This window comes from Neolamprologus multifasciatus, chromosome 9, assembly GCF_963576455.1.
Source record: "Neolamprologus multifasciatus chromosome 9, fNeoMul1.2, whole genome shotgun sequence".
Lineage (NCBI taxonomy): Eukaryota > Metazoa > Chordata > Actinopteri > Cichliformes > Cichlidae > Neolamprologus > Neolamprologus multifasciatus.
The window spans coordinates 32,194,861-32,212,478 of NC_140447.1; the positions used below are offsets into that span (position 1 = coordinate 32,194,861).

General features: G+C 43.4%; 1 protein-coding gene across 4 annotated transcripts in view; it reads right to left on the reverse strand.

Annotated features, from left to right (window-relative positions):
- Positions 1 to 2,941, reverse strand: part of rreb1a (ras responsive element binding protein 1a) — a 50,249-nt gene extending 47,308 nt beyond the window's left edge. For 3 of the 4 annotated variants that reach the window (XM_085171641.1, XM_085171644.1, XM_085171643.1), the window contains exon 1: positions 1,631 to 2,940. In XM_085171641.1, coding sequence (XP_085027767.1) covers positions 1,631 to 1,670 — 40 coding nt within the window. In that variant the 5' untranslated portion in view covers positions 1,671 to 2,940. Of the gene's footprint in view, positions 1 to 1,630 lie in introns of all 4 variants that reach the window. The other variant, XM_085171642.1, reaches the window with a different exon arrangement.
- Between the last annotated feature and the right edge of the window lie 14,677 nt (positions 2,942 to 17,618).

The following is a 17,618-nucleotide window of genomic DNA, read 5'->3' on the forward strand; positions in this document are numbered from 1 at the left end:
TTCCTCAGCAGGGAGGTGCAGAGGTAGAGAGACACTGGGCCAACATGGAGAGAGAGAGAAAATCCCTAGCAACCATTATCTAACCAATCCAGCCTGAGACCGAGAAAAACGCCATCGGTCCATCTCCTCTCCCTCCTCGAACTCCGCGGCCATCAATCATTGACCGGACACCGATAACAGCGCCTCTTTGACACAGTAAACCGCGTTATGGGAGTTATTTAACAGCCCGGCCAGCATCCTCCGTCGTGTACCAACGCGGAAAAAAGAAAAAAAACACGACGACGAGGCTAACGGCTAACAGCGCCGCGAAAAAGTTCTCCGAGTCGACGGTTTGGGGCTGGGGGCGGTTGAAACGAGGGGGGGCGCCCGGTGGTTACCGTTTAAAATGGAAGTTAGAACCGAGGACGATGTCGAAAGACAGAAAAGACGGAGCTCGAGGACGGGGGAGGAGGAGGAGGAGAAGGTGGATGCAACAGGCGTCACGTCGATGCTGCTGCTGCGCGTAACCACAGACGGTGGAAAAGTGTCGGGAACGCGGCGAAAAGTCGCCCAACTGCCGCAAAAACTGGCGCAGGTGGAGCGGGGCGGCGGGTTCGGCCGCCTCGCCGCCGTGTTGGGCCGGTTCGTGAATGAACGGGGGTCCTTTTCTGCCTAAATATGTCTGGGCAAGGTCATCGCGCTGGCGTCGCGCTCGCTGCCATTAGCGGAAGTCGAGCCACCAAAATAAAAGCTAGATTTTCTTTTATTGAGCCTACAGATTTAAACCCACATCCACACGTTTGCGGATGTGTGTACATTATACTAAATAAAGGAGGCTTTTGTGACTTGTTTCGCACATAGTTAAACATAAAAGCAATGTGTGATGTGATTTTCACAATAAAATGAACAACTTTACCATTAAACCTGCTTTAGATGTATTTGCACAAGCACGTAAAGAGCACGTAGAGCCACACGGCACGGTGAGAAAAGCATCATTTACAAAGAGAAGCATCAGCAAACTCAATCACAGTTCAAACTATTAGCGTCAAAGATGAAGTCTGAATCACTTTCAGGTCAGAGCGCTTTCTAACACCACACGCGAGGCGACCCTTACGGTCCTCCGTGTGCAACAGGTTGTTTTACTTTGAAGAAGTCTCTTTGAGGAAGTACTCCGTCGGTTGCCGTTCGCTTGAGCGCTTAGTTTTACACATGGCCACTAGCCCCGAGGCTTCGACCAAAGTGCATCCGAGATATGGATGCTCGACTCCGGCTGCGAGCTGCAGACTTTGACCTCCCCCCACCTCCTAACACCCTCCCCGCGGGGCAAAAACCGCCGAATAACTGCCCTAAACGTGCATATAGGCGATAAAGTTGCACCAAAAGTCGAAAAACAACAAGTTGCTGAATGAGGAAGAGACACACACACGGCTGAATTCCACCGCTTGGATGCGCATCAAACTAGGAAGCAGCCCAGAGAGGAGAGAAAAGTAGTAACGCCACCCTTACCGTCTCCACATCTCCGCTCAAACTTCACCCCTGGCAGCACAAACAGGCGCAAAGTTCTCCCCGAGAGGCGCAAACAGCGCGGGGAGCCTGCGCAGACACTCGCACAGCACCAAAACTCAGCGATGGAGACGAAAAGGACACTTACGCTTCACTTTGTTGGGGTTGGGCTGCTTGCGCCGAGACATCGTGGCGAGGATGATGGTGGTGGTGGTGATGGATGGGGGGGGGCTGATGATGATGATGGTAGATGAACGGCGGTGATCGGGGATGATGAAGGTGATGAAAAAAAAAGAAAGGGTGCGAGAGGCTGCAAAGTTGCTCCGCAGAGGAGAGAACTCAAAATGGCGTATTCCGAATGGATGAGCAAACTTGGACAAACTTTACTCCGGCTTCTCCTCCTCCTCCTTTTCTCCCCTCCCCTCCCCTCCTCCACCTCCTCCTCCTCCCGTGCTGCTGCTGCTTGTCTTCCTCTCTTCCCTCCCGAGGAGGAAAGAAAAAAGTCGACTCGCGGAGAGGAAAATGTCGCTCTGGAGATGTTTTATACTTTAAACTCCTTTAACTCCCAGCTCCCTCCTCCTCTTCCTCCCTCTCTCGGTCTCTCTCTCTGTAGCTCTCGCGCACACTCTCTCGCTAAACCTGATAAGTAAAGCTCATCACGTGTTGTCTCCAGTTTCCAAGGGGACGTGGCCACCAAGCATCTCAGTCAGTACGCACAGACACACGGACAGCCGTTACTGGATTACTTATTCCAGCCGTGATGGAGCAGGAAGCGATCCCACCTGAGAGCTCCGAAACCACAAATATAAACTTCAAAAGTCCGCAGAGGCCTCGCGGCGCGCAATTTAACTCGCGTGCGCCGCAGATTTCTGCTTTAATGCGCAAAAATATTCACTTTTAGGCAACTTTCGTTCCCAAAGTATTGACATTTCCACGCAGCGTGTCCTCTCACAGTCACAAAGTGCCCTCGTTTCCTGCCTCGCTTCAGATTCTCTCAAAGAAACCCGCTTTCACGCCGCTCCTTTATCGTTTACGCGGAGTTTCGGGGGCTAAAAAGATAAGAAACCATCCACTTAAACCCACACACGCTACACGCGCAGCTGCTTCATCTATCGCGAGAGCTCTGCACGCGATTTCAAAGAGGGAGGATGCATAGGGTCAGCCAGAAGCTGGGGAGGTGGCTGTGGAAGACTGCGCTACCGTTTCCAGGGAGGTGAAGTAGTCACTTTGTTTTCGGGGATGACGCGAAGAAAAGCGCGTGAGGGAGAAACTCAAAAGTTCACATAAAGACGTTAAAGTCGCACTAAATCACGTGCAGGTACCTCTGTGCTCCATCCAGGGCAGTCATGTGACCCGCGATAGTGGGTGATTAGCTCAAATAATCCCATGTTTTATTTCACCATTGGGTAAAGTTCGACATGTACATGTTTTAGTTTGGACAAGTTTGGACAAACTTGGACAGGATTATGTGAAATTACAAACTAAAACATTTTCACTTCACATTAAAGTTCATTTCACAGAACTCCAATCTACTGAGTCGGACTGATTATGAGTTCAATGCTTCTTTGTTTCTATTTTTTAACGATTTTAAACTTAAATCTGATTTCTCTGTGGATGCTGTGTGTCAACTTTCCATGAAAATCTAAAGGATGTGACGTTTATGTGAGCCCACTACATCCTCACACACGGATAACCTGGAGCGAAATATTGGAAGTAAAATCCTTCAGAAAGTCTTAAAATGAAGCCAACTAGCCACAAGGTGAATCATGAACACAAAAAATTAGATTTGGATCAAAAAAGAGTAACAAAAAGAGGCAAAGTTACAAGTCTGTGTACATGATTACTTTTACAGCTGAAGGAACTACTCCCCCCACAATGCAGTGCAACTCTCACGTTCACCTTGGCACTTTTAATCCTCTTTATTATTTGTTGTGTATGTTGTTTGTAGGCTAGTTACCAGTATTGAGGTGACATATTACTTTTTAAAAGTAGTGCATAATGTTACTTAATGACTTCCTGGAGAAAGTAACCCTTTGCACTACTCGTTACTTTGGTGTGACTCTGTAACATGGCCTGAAATGCATTGCTACAGTTACCAGTATAAACCTGAGGCTCGCTCACACAGACCGCTGTCCTAATGAGGACACACATAAGACGTGTAAGTGTCAACACAACACTCACAACATAAAGAAAGAAGAAGATGTAAACCAGCCCAAAGATACTTTAAAGCCATCACCATGGTGATTTAAGAAAATGAGGAGACTTGAATGTAGTACAGTTACATGTTACATTACTGTTACTGAAGAAATGTCATGTAACTTCAGTAATGTGTCATATTAGCTGTGTCCCAAAACGTAGGCTGCATCCTTCGGAGGCCGCATTGGAAGGCCGATTACGTCACAGCCAGGCGACGAAGGCTGTCCCAATTCGTCGACTCCTTCAATGTCCTTCATTTCCCCGAATTCGAAGGATGGGTCGGGTGTGTCCTTCGTGGCCCACCATATCCCAGAATTCATAGCGCGGCCCAGCCAATTCTGGTTTCCAACAATGGCGGCAGATGCTTAGTTTTAGTATTACTCAGGCGAGGCGAGAAAGTAGCTTGTAAACTTCAAATATCTGCTCAGTTTATCAAGATTTCGCATATTTGCAAAAGTGCTCCGATGTTTTTTGGAGACGTCTGTTACCCACCGGCTCGATAGCAAGCCGAGGGGTTCAATGGTCACTCGAGCCGGCGAGAGCAGCGGACTCCCGGCTTCATCGTTTTCAGACCCCCGCTCTTTCACTACTCAGGTTAAACATGATATATAAGTCACTCGGATAACTTAAAAATGTTATTGTTTGGCTTTTTCGGTGTTTTATTTGTTCCGGAGTAAATCGGTTTGGCTGAGATCAAAGTTATTAGATTAAATAAAACTTTATGAATCCATTGGGTGGGTTCCTCCGGGGCTTTCACACAGCTGAATAAACGTCAAACAGAAAACTGATTAAACAGAAGTGTGAGACGGTCAAGAATTTATGGCAGGTCCTGTTATAATTTAGATCGCAAGGAGCAGACGGCCGAGTTTATTAAACTCTACTGAGACAGCGGTGACGCAAATCTGAAGGCTAGACCGTCACATTTCACAGCCGTTTACTTCCAGCCTTCTCGGTCTTCGAAGGACCCGGCCCACGTAGACCGCGAAGGCCGGGTCCTCTGAAGGATGTGTCCCCTACGTTTGGGGACACAGCTAGTGATAGCGCTGCTAGCTATCATTATAGCACGGTGCTTTATTCTTGGCTGTAATCATTGCCTGGGCTGCTTCTAAAGTTTCACGGTCACAAAGCAAACAGAAGTTCAGGGGTTTAAAAGTTTCCATGGCAAGAGTGATTTAGGATTATGGGTAGAGTACTTGTTTTTCACAGTAAAACATGTTTTATTCAAATAAGCTCAATTTCATACAGATGTGAAGTTCAGAGTGTCGTAGCTCATCTTGAATCTACTTTGCATAGTTACAACTTCATGGCTCATAATCAAAATCCCTGTAGAGAATATCATAGTAGCACTCTTTAATCCTAGAAGCTTACTGTTTCGCGAGGACTCAAACTTAACTTAACTTAAGCCTGCTAGCTGCTACATGGGTTAGCAAGCTGGGTTAGCGGTGTAACAGATATGCTAACATTAGCCAGAATAAAGCTAGTTTTATACAAATGCTCAAAAAGGGCCAAAGTTTCTTATTACTGCTAGCTAACACTAGCTTGTCTGCTAACATGGACCAATAACAAGCTATGCAGCACAGCAAAACTATACACCTGAAACCAAATTATTTAATTTTGTGTTTACTTTGACTATTACGATAGTTCTGTTATATGCGTTCTACCTTATGAGCTACATGCCATTCTACTTATTAAGGATTTTTGTAGTCTTTAGCTTTAAATCTAACCATGTAAACAAACATATTTTTTGAAGATGGAATAAATAAAACTTATCTTATGCCAACATATCTTACCTTAATTAATCCAAACTACTGGGGCTGATGCGGCTAGTGGGTTAGCTTGAGCTTTTCAAGCTAATGGACCATTAGTGAGAGATTTATGTAACCTAACTTAACAAATGTAGCTAACGAACCATAGCTTCTTTGCTTCCTAATAAAAGTAATGCACATGAATGGAAATGTTATTTGCGGGCATCTGTGTTAGCGTGATATAAACATGCACTTTATGGCTAAAGCTAGCTAACAAAGCTAGCTAGCATTAGCTAATGACTCACAGTCCATTATTTTTCCAAATATGCTCATTCCGGCTCCAAGAAAACAACATACCAACTAGAGCCATTGTAAAATATAAAAATAGTTATAGTGTCACCCACTGACTTCATAAAGTCCCATTTTGAAGGCTTGAGCCATCTTGGTAGGAAAATTCCAGATGTGATGAGGAAGATTAGGTTAATGACTTATGATTGACAATTCATCAGCCAATGAGCTTGCAGTTTTGTGGAAAAAGACAATCATCCATTTTAAAACATGGTATGATTTAGATTTATGAAACAGGCTTAGTGATTTATTCAATATAACACAAAGTGAGTGGCTCAGCAAAAAAACAGTGTATTTCCATAAACTTGTAAAGGACTGGAAATCTTCTTGAAACGACAGCTATGGCCGTCTGGAGGCTCTCTGACAGAATGCAGGTTTTTAGGCACTTCCACATTGGTTATGTCCATGATTTACACCGTCTATGGCACCGTCACAAACTCGGAGGCTTCAAAACGTAGCCTCCAAAATCAGTGGTTGACGTTACGTTGGATACATACAGTGTGTGGAGCATCGCGCTTCAGGCCAAGCTAAAGGTCATAAAACACGAGCGATCTCCGACACTCAGAGTCGAACCATCACAGAGCCTGAACTTTACGAGGCTGAAACTCTCCACTACAGAAACTTGCTCCGCATTTTCAAGGCGGCACTGACCTTTGTGCAAATCACTCCACTGTTAAGGACCTCAGAAAACAATGTACCTCCTCTGGAGTATGTTGGGTGGGGCTGATGGATTAAAGCAGTGGCCCTTAAGCTGTTGTGACATGATGGCACTGGAGGTGGGGCAGCGGGACAATAAGTGTAATGAGTATCATTTTCTAAGGAAAACAAACAAGAGTTTACCTGTGCTATGGGGCTAGCTCTTATTTTGCTAACATCCAGCTTGTCCCATTTTTTTTATTTACAGTAATTAATAGACCGAACACTAAGAATGGATCCAAGAACCTTCTTTTGTTTTAAAAGAAAACCACATAAATGCTGCGTTAGAATAAAGGTCATCAGAGAAAAGTAGAAATTGAAAAGCTTTTTGATATTTCTGGTTTTGCTGGTAGGCTGGGCTCATTTAGTTTCCCTCTCAGGACGTCAGGGGCAGTTTTAGAGCCTCCTCTCAAACATCAACACCAACAGGTTTAAGTTAGAATCTCCTGAAAGATGCTGACTCATCACCTGAACCAGATTCCCAGAGGAAACGAGCATGGCTTTTCCTTTCAGCAGGAGTTATTCTCCTCACTGCACAGAGCTGCCCACCCTTCCCCCTTCTGGGCTCTAGGTCCACTCGCTCATCCACAGGAGAGTCCACACAGGAAAAAGTCCTCGAACTTCTTTTTGAACTCGCATTTTCACATGAATCATTTATTCCTGATAAAGTGATTCACCCAGAAACGAGAGCAGGGAAACACCCAAAGTCTCGTCTGTCATCATCATCGGTAGCAGGCTGAACTAGTCCGACACCGTCAGAGAGGCTCTTCCTGCTCGGCTGCAGGGGAGAAAAAGGAGGAGGGGTGTGATGGGAGGAGAGATGGCTGTGTGCTCCTCTCTCCTGCAGGGGATGATGGGAGGAGGAGGAGGAGGGGTCTGTCTGTATCTAGAGATGGAGGGCTGGCAGGAATGCAGCGAGAGAGCGAGCAAGGAGTCGAGCTGCTCGCACTAAATTTAACAATGACGGTTTAAATTTAGTCCGAGTTCGGTCCACTGCTGCTGTTTTCTATTTATCACACACAGAGAGAGCACAGCCTCATCTCTGCACACGATTATCAACAAGTGCTAGTTTGTTCAGAGGGAACGCGCAGGAAGTGCATCAGCTTTTACTCGTGTGAAGAGGAAACACGAGGAAATTGACACGTTTTCATCCGTCACTGAGACAGAGGAATGGCAGCTGTATGGTTTTTAATGCAATCAGCTGTTTAGATCTTAAAGGTGGAAGAAATGTCTGACTGTAGTGAGACACACATGCACGTGTCTGCAAACTGCTCAGCGAGTGGTCGCCAAACTTGAAAAAGTGCAACAGCTTGGTTTTCTGCTGCAACCAAGACTTTCAAAGCAAACTGAGCTCTCTTACTGCGAGTGTCCTTCACACACTCACGGCATGGGGGCAACTCGGGATTCAGTATTTCGCCTAAGGATACGTCAGGGGATCGAACTACTGACCCTCCTGAGCAGGAGCTGCCACCGGTACATGCACCACCGTCTGTGCCTCATGTAATCCTGCATGTGGTTCTGTTGTAATGTGACTGACGGTGCTCGAGTGCGATGAGTCTGATAGAGAAGCAGAAAGAGGTCAGCGCTGTGTCGACAGCTGAAACATGCACAGGAGCAGCAGGAGCCTCCGCTTCATTTCATTAAGGGCTAACAGCACTCGCATCACTTCACAGGACACCTTCACTCACATTACTCCCTGAAGACAAATGACAAGTTTACCTTATCAGAGAGGAAGTCGAGTCCATGTGATGTGACTGTGTGTTAGGGCTGGACGATATGACCCAAAATTCATATCTCGATATTTTTTACCTGGACGGCGATATAAGATATATATCTCGATATTTTTTTTAAAGCCATAAAGTAAGAACAAAAAGAGAGTTCTTAGTCAAAGCTGTGTCCCAGATGTCACACAGGCACTTTTATTAACATAGAGCATAGATGTACATAAAATTTACTCAAAAAATTATTAAATAATAATGCTCCATAAATAAAAGAAAACAATGTTGTTTTTGTGCGTAACAAAAAGCTCACAATTGTGCAGTCAAAATGTAAACTAAAAGACGCTGAGCACAGTAACAAAGACAGATTTCACAGCTGCTCTGTTCCCAACTTCTACTGTGTGACTTACAGCATTGAGTTTGAAATCCTCTTCGTAACCACGTCTCTTAACAGGTGCCATTTATGGTCCTTATACACAGTAGGGTAATGTTACGTTGAAGCACAGTATGTATCACTCCGCGAGGCTCCTCGGTAGCCGTAATGTTCTGACAATCCATCAAGCGGTGCAGCAGCGTAGCTTACCAAAGTCGTACTAAAACATTTTTTGACAGATTGCTGAGCGCCGTGTACCACATAAAATCGGTTCGCGGCCATCAAGCACAACCAGAATTCATACATAAGGCGCGCTGTAAACTTTTGAGAAAATGAAAGGATTTTAGGCTGTGCAGCGCCTCTGGGCTGCATGGCGTTAGCGTGGTTAGCTCGTTAGCGTGGTTAGCTAGCTAACACGTTGACGGCGTCCAGCCCCACGCACGGGGCGATGCGCAGTAACTCGTTAACGGAGATTTGCCGTGTCCATCTTGTCGCTGCAGGTGAAGCGATAGGGGAGGAGGGGGAGTTGTGTTCAGTGAAGGAGGGGCGAGGCAGAGTAACGTTGCGTAAAGACAACAGTGGACGAAAGAGAGGCAAACTTGCGGCTCCACAAGTATAGTTATAACGTAACATAGACTATATCGATATAAAGGATATTGTCACATCTTATATCTCGTATAAAAATATATCGATATTTTTTAAAAACTCGATATATCGCCCAGCTCTACTGTGTGTACAGCTGTATGTCCCCCCCCCCCACACACACACAGACACACGCACACAGAGCCTTGAAAGCAGATAATGACATTACATCACTAATCCAATCACTGCTTTTCACCTCAACTGGGCACTTTTCAATTCAAATTAATCTGCTGACATACACAAACCCATTCCTCTCATGCACACACACACACACACACACACATTAAACTATGCACAGATTTCCATAATAAACTTTATCATTTTGGTTTAAAATGAGCTTCCCACATACCTTCAACCCTCTGAGTGTTTAGCCCTGGGCCTGATTATCAAAGAGAGAGATTGTTAGCAGGATAATAATTACACCTGGGGCCATTTTACCAGATTTACTGGAAGACAAACTGGTTGTTTCATAATTGTATTTACATTTAGTTTAAAGTGTGATCGCAGGAACACAGAAGTTTTTATTATCAGTAGATGAACAAAAACAGATACAGCAGACTAAGTTAATGTAAGCAACAACTAGCTAGCTTAGTTAGCAGGGTGCGATCATCGGGATGCAACTTTGTCAAGTGAAAAAACAGCTGGGTGAGCCTCAGAGTCACCTTGTTTTTATTTGTCAGTCAGTCAATGTCTCCTTTCTACTGTTTTTAGTATTGTTGATTAAACGTTTGCTAGCTAACATGCTAAAGTCAAATACCAAGTGAGTAGGGTTGCCAACTCCCTGAGAAATAAATAAGGGACACCTCGTGGCCAGGGCCGGGCGACCCAGTTGTCTTCACCCTTCCCAGTGTGGTGAATTTTTTAGCTCTTTTTTTGTGTGTGAAATTATTTTTTTTAACCATTTGACTTGAATTTGATTTAAGTAGATGCGTATTCTTTGTGATATCAACACATGGGAAACAAAAATCATTTAGCCATTTATTTTTAGCTCAAAATGACAACATTAACACAATAAAACAGGTCTCTTTCTTAAACAGAAGCCTGTCATGCTTAACTTTTGATAATAAAAGTAAATCTTTCTTTAAAAGAACTCTGTCCTGCTTAACTTAAAATTATATAAATTAATAGAAAACAATAGAAAGAAAAATATTCTTGTAACAGTGCACATTTAGTGCATTTAGTGCAATTGGCTTCAGCAGAGGCATTATTTCAGCTTTTGCTCCCGTTTGTAAACCCACTTGTTCCCATGATTACGCGTCATAACTCATCATCATTATTCATCTATGTATTACTTTTATGTATTACTCATCTATTTGTTGTAATCATCTATCCTTGCAGTTGTTTATTACACAAAATAAATTATATTATCACACTTCTGGCCACATAGCGCTGATATTCACTGCACATGCCCATTTTAACCTTAACCAGAGGGTTTAAAAACAAACAAACCAGTGTTTACCATATCTGGTTCTGCCGTGGCCTGGTAGACAAAAATTGGTTAAGGGTTCCCCGAGCTTTCACGCCCCTCATGTTCTTCATGTGCCCACCATTAGAAGCACGCCTATGGAAAAAGTGCGCCGGTGTCGTGCCAAACTAGGTATCCCCGACAGAATTTGTTTCCCCTGCGTCGGGAGCACACGCTGGACTGTCCAAATCACGGACAAACAGTATCCCACATTGTTGATTTTTAGTTTACAAACACTTCTTATAATGACTAACTACTCCTGACATTTTTGAGATGTTAGCTCTTTATACAACGAAGTTATAGTGGGATACAAATAATATCAGGCTGATCCTGCCACAATTTGTTCCCCCCGTGTAAATCACGGACAAACAGTATCCCACATTGCTGATTTTTCGTTCACAAACACTTCTTATTATGACGCATTACTCCTGAAACTTTGGAGGATTTAGCTCTTTATATAGTAAAGTTACAGGAGAATAAAAATAGTTATCAGCCAAAATGTTAATGGTTTATTAAAATAATCCCACCTGACACCCGTGAGCAATAAATATATAATTTTCTGTTGTAACCCTCAAACTGAATGGTAATGTAACTTCACAAAATGAAAACATCAGTACTTCTTGCGTGCTCCCAGCACAGGGGAAACAAATTCTGTCGGGGATACCTACTTTGGCACAACACCGGCACACAGTGCAGTGCGCTTTATAGGTGTTATCGTGCACTTTTCCAGCCAGGTGTTTTCCTTTTCCCATTCTTCCCTGCACTTTTGCAGCCTTTTTTCTTTCTCTGAGAGGAACAAACATTGCTGGTCTAATGCCTGGCTCACACTGTGCGATTTTTGGCCCATTTTGAGCCGATTTTTGAGTCGTGCGACCAATTTGGTGATCGGCCCGATTTTGGCCTTCATCGTGCATCGTGTAGTATACGTGGGGTAACGAGAAGCGATTAACACCTCACGACCAGCTCCCGATCATCAATCGCTCGTGAGGGTGTCACCGCAGCCGCTCACACTGCTCACGCGCAAACACGTAAACGTCGGTGAAAAAGACGGAGCAGCACGGCTGTGCAGCGTGTGATCTGGACTCAAGCGATGGAGGCACAACTTGTAGAACTTTGGAAAGCTCATCCGAGCCTTTTCGATGTGGCATCACCAAATTATCACGACCACAACAACCGTGAAAATAGTTGGATTTACATTGCTGCTCAATCACAGCTGCCTGATCATGTTTGTCATTAGTAATTTAGCAAAGTTGATGGTGGTGTGTGTCTGTGTGAGTGAAAGACAAAGAGGGAGAGCGAGCGACAGATTTTCTGTTATAACCTTCATTTTATGGAGGCACAGTGTGACTCAGGTCGCATCAGAGCATCGGGCGGTATAGTGTGAGACCTGCATCGTGACCTACGAACTTATAACCCATGCGAGCCAATCGTGCAGTTTGAAAATCGCAGTGTTTGCCCAGCTTCAGGTGTACTGTCGTCTGAGACTTGCACCGCAGTGTCGGCGTTTGTTTCCCTGTTGGCCATGCTTTTTGTTGTGGTCATCTGTTGTCTTCCGGTATTTTCTCCGCAAGCGACCTTTCCTCAACCAATGAGATGAGCGGTAATCTGAATTGTCATACTCGTATGACTTATTGTCATAAGTGTGCTGTCAGCTCATTGGTCACAAAGCAGGGGCGGGGCTGGGAATTATGTTTTCAAACAAAGCGTTAATTACATTAAAACTTATAGACTACTTTTGATTCTCACTGTATTACGGGACAAAGTGCGTCCCTTATTAGCTCAATACGGGACGTGTACTTTTGTTTCTAAATACGGGACGATTCCGTTTTTTAAGGGACGGTTGGCAACCCTACAAGTGAGCATGCTAACTGCTACAGCTGGGGCAGTTTATCTTGTAAAGGAAGCTAACATGGGCTAGCTAACATGGGCTAGCTGTTAAATGATTTAATTTTGTGTTTGAGAGTTGTATCTCTGCACATGTTAAAGATACAGCACATTAAGCTAGCCTGGTTAGATAGATGCAGCCATTATTCATGTGATAGTTACGAGATAGTTTAGTGGGGTTTTTTTTTAGCACAAGCAGATACTGAACCAGATGAGACCGGACCCACCCAAAGGAGCCACACTTTGATTACGCTAGCAAAAACAAAGCTAATTTGGCTACATTTAACATTAATATTAGACATTTATCAAACTGTATTAACAGAAGAACCTGAACCGCAGACTGCCTCTGTTGTCATGAATTTAGTGCTGATTAACAGATGTTTGTAAGCTAACATGTTAAAGTGGGATACTGAACAGGGGAACCATTGCTTCCCTTCAGTGGGAGACCAACATTATCTTGTAGTTGTCATTTTAACTTTAAGCACACTGTCTGTTGAATAAAAACGGTATGTGAAGAACCACCAGTGAAAACATTTTGGGCCAAAAATTGATTGTAAAGAGCTTTTGTTCCCCTGGAAGTTAAACTTTAACCGCATAGCTGCTGATGAACCCGGTCAGGATCCTACGGTCACTGTCTTCATCTCTGCTTTAATTTGCATCATGTTTGTCCCGATTTGCTGCCAACTTTATATAAATATTAAAGCTTCTGAATGAGTTAAATTTCCCCTCAGGTTTCATCAAATAAGAGAAACATTGAATCACTTTTGTTCTTTAACTGTTTTTCGTGGGATGAAAGTAAAAGAAGAACAAAGTTTAACTCTGCTTCTGCATCCCAGCCTGAAACGCAGGGACGCAGACGAGGACTGTGATGTTATTTATTGGACTGTAACCATGGAGCTGTTGCCAAGGAACGAACCATCGCCAACAAAAGGCTGGATTCATCCATTCATCCAGCGGAGCGCGAGAGGAGGAGGAGGAGAGGCATCCCTGCTCGACCGAGCAGCCGGAGAGAGGAGATCTGAGCTGCACAGCCACTGCGAGCTGACACAGTTGTTGTTGATGAAACTTTACACACTCCTCTTCCTCCTCCTCCTCCTCTTTCTTCATTGGAGCGTTGTCCGGACAGGCAGGCAGTCACATGAAGCCAACACCTGTTGGCAGTGTGGGGGGATGACAAGCACATGCTGCTCCGTCTCACACTGTTTCCCAACTGGCTGCGCAACAAACACATGTCGCACACGCTCACTTCGCAGCAGAGAAACGACTGCAGACGCAAAGAAACTCTAACAACATAAAGCTCAGACATGTGGTCTGCAGTCGGAGAGGGAGAGAGGGAGGAGGTGTGGAGGGGAGAAAGCAGGGAGAGAGGAGGGAGGAGGGGGTGAAAAACCGGTTTCCAATAGTGACGGATGATTTGTAGGTAACAGTTGTTTGCCCTGCAGCTCGAGGCCTGCCCTGCTCTGCCGCAGAGAGTCTACCGCGTGCATCTCCGGCAGGCTGACAAACTCATTTCTCTTAAAAGCATCACATCACCTGTGGAAGCTCAGCAGCCACCCACACAAACACAAAACACACCCAAATATACTTTATAAATATGGAAATACATATAAATATTCACCCATTGATTCTGCTTTTGTCCTCTGCAGGATGCCGGCACCTACAGTTTGTTTACATGTGAAACAAGCGGCTCAATAGCCCAATCTACAGTCTGTGTCATGCAAATGTAGCTATTAGCACCTTAAAAGCTGCAAACCCAGGATTACAAGCTGCTGTTGCTCTATAACTCTTAACTCACCACTGTGGCCTGTTTGGGCCTCTGTGCAATCACTCTATGAAAGCCTGAGAGGCTGATTTCACCATGATGATTGTTTAATCCTGAAGTGATCACATTTGGATCTAAGCTAGCAACAGTATGTAAAACAAGAATGTGGCTACCAGTGTTCCCTCTAATGTTTCACGTGTCTGAGCGAACACACAAACTCCCTGAGCGGACACTTGGACCACTGTGAGCAACAGCAGACGTGTGCATCCAAGTTACATGTTTATTAAAATAATCAAATTACAGCATTTATGTTAGACTACTTTTAATTAACTGCTTTAGCCCACTTACAATGAAAATCTTTAAAACAATCTTGTTCATGACCTGTGTAGCATGTTAATACTATTGGAAGTAAAAATAACTTGAACTCCAATTTTGAAAACACAACTTCCTTTTTTTTTTCTTTTTTAAAAAAAATAAAACTCTGACTTGTATTATGACTTTTTTTTTCAGCTCTTTACCTAAAAATGCAGCCAAGGCGTTTTTTAAATAAACATTTCAAACTATTTACAGAACAATCAGCTGTTCTGCATCAAATCTGATGCCACACAAATTATTTGTGTCACTCCAAAAAATAATTTGTGTCCACTATGAGATGAAGGAGAACAACAGCCTGATACCTGCAGGCCTGACAGCAGCAGATGTGTCACTGCTGTAACACCTGTAACATTCAGCAGTCGCCTCATTGTTCTGACACACACAACAACACTATTGACTACACTACACACTAACTACACAAGATATGTGCTAAACGTTGCAAATCTCTCACATCTCGTCACCGTAGTCACTCCTAAAACTTCTTCCCGTTACTTAACAACTAAATGCCATGTTTTGATTGATTGACATGGTACACTTTCGACCAATGGGAAAGGGTGGGGAGTGTTTTGGCTTTGTCTCTGCTCACAGACGGAGAGCGCTTTCGTGCGTTTTCCTTATAAAACGACGTTTTTACCGTTTCTTCCCGCAGTAAATATAAACAACAACAGTATTTAGGAAGAAAACCAAACATTTTATATATTTTTATCATAACTCTGGTTTTACGTGGCCGATCAACACAATTTAAAAACTGGTATAAAGTCCACACTTTTCCCGTCAGTTGTTCCGTCTGTCCTGCTCACATCTCCAATGGTTGTACACGTTGTCATTAACGTGGCTTCACTCCTCATCAGCTGCCTTGCTAGCTAAAACACCGGTGTCGGCACATATTTACTTTATTTCAATTCAGGTTAGAATTTTTTTTGCGTGCGCAACGCAGATTTTCCCTGTGCAGAGACCGTGCCAACAGTGCGCAATTGCGCACGTGCGCAGCTTAGAGGGAACTTTGGTGGCTACTGTTAGCTCAACAAATCCATTTTAAACTTCAAGTTTAGCAATTAGCCATCACTGTTTTGTACTTTACAGTTAGAGAAGCAAGAGCACCACAGCTAATGACAACTAGCTTGGTTAGCAACATAGATAGGTGCTAAGAAGTGCTGGGAAACAGATTAATTACACCAAAACTGGGATGGACAAAGCCAACCATCCCAGAGAATTACTTAGTGGACCAACACTGGAAGCACTTTTAATGTTAAACTTACTAGACCATGAAAGGAAAGTTAAAGTCTGTACTAACTGTTGCTGTGAATGGGGAAACTAGCTGTAAACACCAACTGACTGCTCAACCACCATTTTGTGTTAGCATTAGCCTGGCATTTTCAGCAATGTCAGCATGGACGTTTGAAACCTGGACAACACCTCATGCTAAGTTAGTTAGCATGAGGTGATAGTTTGCAGTGATAGATTAGAGATTAGATTAGATGAAACTTGGGTTCCTCTGGGAAATTCAGTTTAGCATAAGGTGATAGCTTGCAGTGATAGTTAGCACGAGGTGATTACTTAGTTAGCATAAATGACTATTAAAGGGTGTAAATATGATCATTTCTGCATTAAATGTAGACATTTAAACAGGAGAGTCTATACAGATTGATTCGCTTTTGAAGCCTTGCGTGGGCACAAGAGGGACTGTAATACTTGGTTCTTCTGTATTAATAATACTTTCTTCAGTCTCCTTTAACCTCTCATTTTAGATAAAATCATTCATTGTACGACAGTGTAAAAACTTTTTATCCATGTTTCCTCCTGCAGGCCTGCACACTAGACTAGAGAGATTAGATAAAACTTTATTAATCCCTCGGGTGGGTTCCTCCGGGAAATTCGGTAAAAGAGAGAAGAACACTAGAGAGAAGCTAAAGGGTTAAATTTCAAAGTCAGCTTTGGCTTCAGGTTGGGAAATGTAACTGTGACAGTGTCAAGTCCTCTGAAGTATAGACGAACCAACGTGTGTGTTTGTGTGTCAGCCTGATCTGGACCAACCAGTTTTGTGATGCTGATACTTTAGATACAGTTACTATGACGACTGCTCACCTGTTGCTGTCAGAGTTGGGGGTAGGGTGTGTCACGACCTGTGTTTACATGACTTAAAAGTACAATGACCTACATTCATCACTAGCACTGAAGTTAAAACAAACAAACAAACAAACAAACATTTTCAGGAGTAATGTGTGATGTGTAAAGATTTTCAGGTCCTCCACAAACACCAGAACTCACTTGTGTTTATATCACTACATGAGATACAGCATATCGCATGTCGTCATGTTAGATTAAAAAAACATCTCGGATCAATAATCAGAGGACACACGCATTCATTTGTAGCTCTCTAAACTTAAATGATGTCTTGAACTTAACTAGTGATGAAAACACACACACACACACGTCATGGTTCATCTTGATTGGTGATTTCTGTTATGTGGCCGCAGAGTGAAACTCTAAATACACACAGTCATGTCTATATGACATTAGAACATTAACTTAGCAAGCAAGCTAAAATCTACTGTTTAGCTGTTTGGTGTCAAGCAATTTGTAACTAGGCTAACATTAGGTAATGTTTGTCACAAGAAGGTTACATTTGTTTCACAAAGCCCATCTGTTTAGCCAGCTAGCTGTTATGCTAGATGCCAAGTAATGTTTCACCAACTAAAGTTGCCTTTAGCTAAAATTAGCCAAAGGTAAAGGTTCGTTTTATGAACTGCACCAAGCAGAACGAAATTAAACGAGTAACAGTTTCATGCAGCATAGCTAATTTACCTGGTTAACTGTATTTTGGCTGCTACTTTTATTGCTATTCAAAATGCTAGTTGGCTAGCATAATTTCCTCACCAGCTGTGGCGATTTTAAGGATGCTAACTTTAATTTAATGTCCAAATATATTGAT